Source organism: Falco naumanni, chromosome 11 (assembly GCF_017639655.2).
Source record: "Falco naumanni isolate bFalNau1 chromosome 11, bFalNau1.pat, whole genome shotgun sequence".
Taxonomy (NCBI): Eukaryota; Metazoa; Chordata; class Aves; order Falconiformes; family Falconidae; genus Falco; species Falco naumanni.
Genome location: NC_054064.1, coordinates 9,490,943 through 9,499,588, shown reverse-complemented (window position 1 = coordinate 9,499,588; position 8,646 = coordinate 9,490,943). Strand labels below are relative to the sequence as shown.

At 56.0% G+C, this 8,646-nt stretch overlaps 1 protein-coding gene across 13 annotated transcripts in view; it reads right to left on the bottom strand.

Moving 5' to 3' along the window:
- Positions 1–1,518: 1,518 nt before the first annotated feature.
- PACS2 (phosphofurin acidic cluster sorting protein 2) overlaps positions 1,519–8,646 on the bottom strand; it is an 83,318-nt gene continuing 76,190 nt past the window's right edge. For all 13 annotated transcript variants that reach the window (XM_040610206.1, XM_040610208.1, XM_040610207.1 and 10 more), the window contains 2 exons: positions 7,983–8,096; positions 1,519–6,991 (listed from right to left, as the gene is read on the bottom strand). In XM_040610206.1, the coding sequence (XP_040466140.1) occupies positions 6,873–6,991; positions 7,983–8,096 (233 nt within the window). In that variant the 3' untranslated portion in view covers positions 1,519–6,872. The remainder of the gene's footprint in view (positions 6,992–7,982; positions 8,097–8,646) is intronic.

Below are 8,646 nucleotides of genomic sequence, written 5' to 3'. Positions count from 1 at the left end.
GGGCATCACTTGCGCCCCACACCTCCCACGCGGCAGCCAGGGTGCAGCTCCACCAAGAAATGCCAAGACCTGCAAAAGAAAGACACCGGTGCTTTGAGAGCCCGGTCTGAAGTTGCCGGCAGAAGCGGGTTTGTCCCAGCACACATGGGCGAGGGAGGCTGGCTGGTCTACTGCACGCGACCCGACGCACCCCAGCCCTGAACCCTGCTGCACTCTTCCCTAATATCCTTCTGGAAGACGGGGGAGTGCACCCATGACCCCCCCAGGACTTTCAGCTTGGCATGGAGAGCTCACGTATACTCACCAGAGATGTGGGGCTGGTCCTCTGCTCCCCCCACTGCCAGCACCCCAGCCTTCCCGGTCCCCTCGGCTTGCCCCCTCCTTCCCGCGCCGAGACGAGCTGGTCCATGGGCTCTGAAGGGCGAAGCTGGGACTGCGTCTCTCCCACGCTGCCAGGCCCTTGGTAGCTCTGCAGAACACATGCAGCCAAAACGCAGCCTGCCCCCAACTTGTCACCCCGAGCTGCCCCACAGTGCCCCCCACCTCGCCAGGCCCCCTCTGTGGCTTCTGGTGCTGTATTGGCACTCCAGTCCCATCCCCAGTTCACCCCCTCCCCAGCTACCTACCTTCTTCCTCCTGCCTGGAATTATCCAGCCTCCACTCAGAGCCACTGGGGTGGGATTTGCATCCCCTCCTCCAGCAAAGGGCTCAGGCCACCACCATGCCTGCAAGCCTGGCCAGAGCACAGGACGGGGCTGGGGCACCCACAAGAGCGGTGAGACCTGCGTGCTCCAAGAGCTGCCTGGCCCACTGCCAGGGGCTCCCTTTGCCCCAGCAGCCACCCGTCCTGTGGGCCAGGGGAGCGCAGGGGTGCAGGCTGCTCCAGCTCAGCATTCCCACTGCTGCCTCCAACCTACTGTATCCCGGAGACCACGGCCACGGGCCCATTTCCCAACATTTTTTCAGCTTTCTGCCTCAAAATAGCTGCTTTACCTCCTTCCTCCTCTCCACCTCGCTGCGCCCCAGCACCAAGCCCAGGCACCTGCCATCCCAGTCCCTCTCCCACTGCTCTCCGAGGAGCACATACAGCTCCAGGCTACCGCAGCCCCAGCCTTCCCCCACCTCAGCACCCTACCACCACTATGTCCATCCAACGCAGCCCCCAGACCACAAATGGGCACCAGCCTGGTCCCTCCTTGCTGTGAGGGGCTGAGGACTGGCTGCTAGAGAGCTGTTCAGATCCATGAGAGCCACAGGAGGTGAGCGGGTCCCTCTGAGACAGGAGAAATCAAGGGGCAGGGGAGAGGGCAGCAGGGCTGCAAAAACTGCAGGAAGGCTTGATGCCGGGGAGGACGTGCAGATCCACCAGCTCTACCCTGGAAGTGCGGCTGGGCAGCTGGATAAATAACGCAAGCGATCTCTCCGCGCCAGAAAGCCGCACTGCTGTCTCCTACTGGAGACAACTGCCCCAGTCATGCCAGAGCAGCCCCCGCTGAGAGACGACGCAAGGGACGGGTGTGTGCTTTCATGTCCAGTTTTATTAGTGTTGCATTAGTACCATAAAATAGTTGACGAGGTCGAGCACGTTGCAGTTTGTTCCAAAAAAAGGCTATTTACATTTAATCTGTCTTCATAAAAAAAAAAAAAAAAAAACAACCCAACAACCTAGAACCCAAACAATACAACAATGAAACAGATGGACAACTCTGGAATCTACAAAGTGGTAACGTCCCCTCATACGCCGCGGCCCAGACATGGCTGGTGGCACGCAGTCCCTGTACCCACGCCGGCACGGCGCTTCCCTGTGGCCACAGCACATACGCAACCAGGCGGGTGACACGCTGGCAACCCTCTCGCCAAGGCGCAAAGCAGCAGCTCACTGGATGTGGCCCCGTACCTGTGTGCTCTTCCTTAAGAAAACCAATAACCTGCTGCTTTCCAAGTTGGCATGTCCCCTTCGCCCCCAGTCTGTCCCAAAGCAGCCAAGTGAGCCTGCAGGAGCCAGCCCTGCCAGGAGCATCTCCCTGGAGAACCCTGTTGAAGAGGCTCCAGGAAACCTTCTGGAGATGCTGCTGCTCATTTCTGGCCTTCTCCCTGACAGTGAAGCCCAGAAGGAGTGTCATACTAAAATGCCACCACACAGCTATCCGCCAAGATTGAGACGCCCTGAATGAAGGGGACAGAGGCATTGCATCCAACCTAGCTTCAAGAAAGCTCCAGGGCCCCCAGCCCTGTACTGCTGGACAGTGGGACTGCCCTAATCCCAGCCTTCTCCGGCCGTTTGGCATGCTGAGGGATCGGGAAGCCCACTGTCTCTGCTGCCTCTCGCCAGGATTCTCTTCTCCAGCCTGGAGGTGCCAGCGTGATGCCCTCTACCCTGGCTCTCCAGCGCTCCCTCCAGCACTCGCTGCTGGCGAGAAATGCGACAGCCTTCGCTGCAATCACAGGTTAAGTGCAGGGCAGCGTGGTTCTCGGCTCAGCTTGATGACTGAAAGCAAACAGGCACATCTCCAGCCCCAGAAACCTCCCAGCCACCTACCCCTGCCCTCTCGGCAGGATAAAGCCACGAGTGCGTGCTAATTACAGCAGCAAAACACAGCCGAAGAGACAGCGGCTCTCCCCAAACTCATGCGTAATTAAGGAGCGCTCTGCAGTTACCGCTGAGATGTAAACTGTAACAATTAAACTGGATGGGAACTGCAGCGCTGAGCTCAAGCAGCCGCCCAAGATGCCCACACTGCCACCAGCGCCGCGGGAGAGCCAGCCCTGACCTTAACGCTGGCAGGGCTCAGGTCCGGCCTTTGTCTCCAGGAAACTCAACCCAGAAGAGCAGGAAGCGCTCAAGGTGTGACACAATCCCACAAAAACCTGCTGTCTTTCGTCCGCTCCAGCGCTGCTAAACTAGGTCAGCCCAGCGCAGCAGCGAGCCCGTTCCCAGCACCTCACCCGAGCGAGGCAGGGCCCTTCGCCCAAGAGCAGCTGGGAAAGAAACTGGCTGCTTTGAGAAGCCACAGCCAGGGGAACAGGAGGTAGGAGCTCTGTGGGGAGCAGGGGCGAGCTTTGGGACACAAAGGGACAGGGAGACCAGGGGACACTGCCTTCAAAGCACCTCTCAGCCAGAGATCAGCTCAGATGCTGCCCCTCCAGCCCCTGCTCTCTGAAGCAAGCCCCATCTAACACAGGCAGATGAGGTAACGCCACTGCATTTCTGCATCCGAGTTGCACTTTCCTGGCCAAAACTCTCGAGAGCTGAACACTGAGAGATTCCGTCTCTGCCCTGAGCCATCCTTCGGCACGCATCGACCTGCATGCAACCGCCCAACCCCACCAGGCTGGCACAGCTCTGCAGGCGCGGGCCCGTTGCTGCCCCAGCAGCTCTCCCTGGCCCACAGCAGGGATGCTTCTGGCTGGAGGGGCTGCTAATGGCAGGATCCCCCAGGAAGCTGCTGGGGAAACTGGGAGGGCGAGACACCCACAATCAGTCACTCATTCACATCCCTAGGCACAGAGCCCCTTCCCAAAATGGCCTGAGTCACGTGCGTGCTTTGACGCTCATTTTTCTTAAGAGACAGAAACCTGTTTCTCCTCCAATCAGGGACAGAAACAGCTGCACAGAGCAGCTCCACACAATACCAGGAGGAACAACAGAGGCACAACACCCCGACCGGCGCAGCACCCCCAATCTCAGGTGCCAGCCCTCGCCTCCGAGGCTGGGAATCGCCACAGCCAGCTCCGGGTGCATAGCTGCCCGCCGGCAGGCCCAGCCTGCCACTGCTGGGCTCCAGGAGGACAAGGCTGAGAAGCTGGGATGCTTCCTGGCATGGAAGAGGTGTTTCAGAGCAACGGCAGCTTTCCACAAGGGAGAAACCCTGCGGAGATACAAGCCCTCAGGTCTGAGGTGTACAGAGAGTTTCCCAGTGAATTCACTTGTGTAAAGTTAGAACAAAACGCAAACCAACATGAAATGCAACGAGCAGAAGTGTTTCTCTCACACGTACATACACACACACATACAGAGTAGAGCAGGGCAACACACATTTGATAGGCAGGACCCTGGAAATCCTGTCCTAGCTACCATTTGTTTCTTTACAGTAGGTTGAAATACAAAGAGGAGCACAGTGATGGTTCCCCCCTCACCCCCCCAGTAAACAAAGTTATTGCAGTCGGTCAGTCCTCCCCACCTCTGCAGCAGTAACACACCCCGACACCCAGAGCTGCTCAGGCTGCATGCGGCTCCTGACGCTGGAACTCAGCCCCATCGCTCTTGTCACACCAGTGTGAGACTCAAGGAAGAAATCACACACTGACTAATTTCCTTTAAAAAAAGTTTTGGGTTTTTTTTGATGCAACAGCCTCAATAAAGAAAAAGAAGTGATGTGCTTATATACCATCTCCCACACTACTGCTGCTAGGCAACGCTATACACTCCCAGAGCATCAGCTCAGGTCAACCGAAAACGCATGAACTGAGGGACACAACAACATTCCAACTACAGCTGAGCTGCTGCCACAGCCAAGAGCTAGCAGACGGCAGGCAGACCTGCCCGCGGGACGAAACAGAGTATTGCAACTAGACAAGATGTCCTGCCCAGCAGCATGCCACCAGGCGCGGGACCACATTCTCCTCCCCTGCATGGTTTGAAGGGAATACCCAGTTCATGGCCAAGTCGGTTGCACTTGTGCTGGGAAAGGGCTTCATGAAATCGGAGTCAGTGAAGCAGCCTGTGCTGTGAACCTCGACAGGCACTAGATCCAGCAGGGACCACACGTTTGCTTAATAACCCCTCGCTCCCCATCAGCAGAAGACTGAACAGAGACACCACCGATGCCCTGCCCAAAAGTGCCCAGGTGGTCCCTGCACTGAGCAGGACCTGCCAAATAAGGCCAAAGAGGGTTCCCCAAGCCTTTAAAAACCCAAGGGTAAGGGGTTAAACAAAAAAGAATAAAGAAGAAAGGTTCAAAAGCATCATCGCCATCAGAAAGTGCCTTCTGGAAATGCTCACAGAGCCTGGCCTGCCCACTGGGGTGGGACCCAAAAGGACCCCATCAAAAACTTCAGTCCTTTACTCTGAAACGCCAGAGATGTCTGTTCTTCCACATGGCAAACACACAGCTCCCACTTCCCCCCAGGCATGCCTCGGAAACCTGGGAGAGCAAAAGACCATATCTGGAGCACCCAGAGCCACCCAGACATGCAGCTTGTCACGCTGTCTCCTTGTAAAAGAATCTCCTTGTCCTGGCACCCCAAGCATCCCTGGCAGCAGCGAGGTGTACAAAGTGAGCACAAGTACAGCTGGAGCCAAAACACAGTGCCAGACACCTGAAAAATCTCAGTCTTCCATCTCACAGGGCACCTTGCTGCCCAAGGTGGACGGAGAACCTCACTGGCTTCATCCCCTCTCACATCCCAACTACAGCTTCCACCACACCTTGGGACTGAAACGCCCAGCAAAGCCTCAACCCACAGGCAATGCCGCACCAGGGCAAAAGCATATCCTGCTGGGGAAGGGATGCAATCCACAGAGAAACGCCCATGGGGAGGAATATTGGGAAAGCAGAAGGTAAGGACAACGTCCTTCTGCAGAGCAGCCCGCAGGAGGCTGCCGGGGCAGACCGTTAGTCTCCCAGTCCCTGTGAGGAGAGGCCCCAGGTGGTTCAAGGGGACGGCGAAATCGCGCTCCCACAGCAGCCCCGAGGCCGGGCAGCCTGTGCCCAGCCTGGGGGGACGTGCGTGGGGGACGGCAGCAGGCTCTGGGGAGCACAGGGCAGGACAAAGGCAGCAGATAAAGCAGCCCACGCTACCTCACGTGTGCGGTTTGACAGATGGACGGGAAGGCAGCTGGACATGCAGAGCGCCTGGCTGGCTCCCAGTCCAGCCACTACAGTGATGTATTACTTCACAGACAACGGCTCATCTTCCTGGGTTTGTTTGGGTTTTTTTTGGCAACTTAATTTTTTTTCTCTACATTTTTTTTTTTTTTTTTAGAAAGCATTAAAAAAAATCTGCAGCTGTTAAGAAAAATCCTTTCCCTTTAGAGGCTGGACGAGGTTTTATTGACAGGTAAATAATCGGTGTGAGTATGTAAATAGCAGCGACCCCACTGACGCGGTGTCCCTCAGCAGCGCAGCCAGCTGCGGGGACATTGTGACTGGCTCGGTTTGGTCATTGTCACAGACCTGGAACATTGGCCTTTCCTTACACCTACTGTTTTCCTAATTCCTGTTCCTGCCCAACCCTCCTGAGGCAACGCTTCAGCACAAACACCTGCCCGTCCCTGTGGCAGACTCCATACTCTGAAGGGGATCTCCTCTGAGACCTCCCTAGCTATGAGAGCGGTTTGTTTTCCAAACCAGACAGCTGAACTCGCCCCAGACTCGCTGATCTCTCGTCCTTTGGCAGCAGGAAGAAAGACTGGCCATCTTTTTTTCCTAGAAACACAGAGGGAGGGGGCCAAACGCACTGTAAAGCACATGATCTTCTGCAAAATCCGTTCAAGCTGATCCACGGCTCCCCCAGCCCACTCACACCAATGAGGTCTCAGGTTAATAAGCAGTGCAGTTATTCAGCTATCTGCTCGTAAGTGGTAGGTGTTCTTGGGCAGGGTGCCCGCTCCTGCCAACTCCCCCACAACTTCATGTTGTCAGCACATCTATAGTTAAGACTGGGGTTTTTTGCCTTTGTTTAAAGGGGTTTCCTTCCCTTGTAGTAAACTTAAGAGTTAATAGAAAAAAGTAATTCAAAAGTAATCCAAGCACATCTGTAATTAATTCTGCAGGAGAGGGCAGAGCGACGCGAGTCAGAGTTGGCACGCAATTCCTGGCTCCTGGTGTGCAGTCCCTGGGACGGACAGAAGGTCCCTCCGCCGAGCACGGCTAGAAGTTAGATTTGGAGTGTCCAAATATGCAGATGGGAAAGTGCTTGACATGAGAGGACCACTGTGCTGCCAGCTGAAAGAACTTGACGTCATTCCACTCCACACCATCGATCAAGACTGCAGGGGAGGGTAAAAAGAGAGGAGAGTTAGCAAATTCCGAGTGGAAGTGGCCAACCTGAAAGAGCTTTGCTGGAAACCTCCCCCTAGTCGGCTGAGGGAGGCCTGGCCACATTCTGTGCTCAGGGCACACGCTGCTCTGCCTGGCCACCCCTCCGCTGTAAATGGTTGCACACACAGGGGAGAAAGGCTCAAGAGTAGACCAGGTTTAGGAGAACAGCTCAGACTGTTGTTCCAGCATCGTTCACTGACACTGGAGCTCGCCAGACTGCTGATTTCAGCATCACCTGATCTGATCTCTCAAATTTCCTAAACACACTCCATTTTATTTTTTGGGCAAACACACTCTTGCAGAGATGGCCATCAGTCTCTCCGCGCTGGCACCCTTAACCAGGAGACCTGCATCTGCTAACAAGGTGCCACGTGTTCTGTGGCCACCCTTCACACACACCAGTCTCACAGGGACTGGGCCAGGATTAGTCAGGTGACCTAAGCAGATCCCTCTGCTGTTAGCAGCGGTGAAGATTATCACCTGAATGGGCCACAGGGATATTTTTGACACTGGATGCACAGCTCCACTGACAGCCCCTTTAGGTCTGTCTGCCAGATGCAGGTATGGCCCCTGCTGCGGCTGTGCCTTTGTGCCAGAGCCCTGCCTAGAGCAGCAGCCACACTCCCACCACCCTCCACCACTGCCTGTACCAGACGTGCAGGAGAAAGAGAATGACAGGGAGGGGAACAGAGCCCGGCCCAGCCCTTGTCCTCATCCAGGGCACTGGTTCAAGAGGGGTTCCTAGGCAAGAGAGGATTTTCCCCACATCCCAGACCTACTGAGGCATTCCCCGGTGCTGGATACACCCAAGCCCGCTCCCCAGGCACACCCCCATTACGCTGGCTCCAGGGCATGGGGCAGGACACCGGGTCAGCCCTTTCTTTGCCTGACAGCTGAGCCTCACCCCAGAGACCGACAGGATGCAAACGCTGCACTTACCGCGCAGCATGTTCTGCTGATGTTTCGCTGTGCAAATCAACCTGCTGATTCCTTCGATACACTGGCTCTTTGACTCAACCTCCTTGTCTTTCGTTTTCTTGGGCAAAAACATCACTGGAAGAAAATCAAACCGGCATACAATGACTCTCTGCCATCCACAGCAACTGCACCAAGACTCCTTTGGGTTTTTGCACTGAAGCGTTCATGTCTGAAAATTCTAACTCTAATTTTAATTCCTACAATCAGCCCTGTTTGGCAGGAGTTTGACTCAGCACCATCACCTATGCACGTGGACATCTTAGCCCTAAGTGTCTCTACGCGAAACATTCCCAGGTCATTCCCAGGCCCCAGAGGGCACCTGCAGGGTAACTCCTGTTGCTGTGTTGGGACACCAGGGGAAAACAGGGGCATCTGCAGCAGCCCTCAGCCTTCACCCTGCGCTGGGCTGAGGGGATCTGCCGGCTGGCCGCATCACCTAGGGGGAGTCCCAAAGGCTGCAGAGGGCTGCCGGGCAGCGCTGAGCTCCAGCCTCCCAGCATCTGCAGGCAGGTTTGCTGCACCAACAGTGGTCTGACAGCAGCCCAGCTGCACAGACGCCTGGGGAGCAGGAGGGACTATAAACTATGTGCAGTTGGTGGAGAGAGAAGGCTTTAGGAGAGCTAAA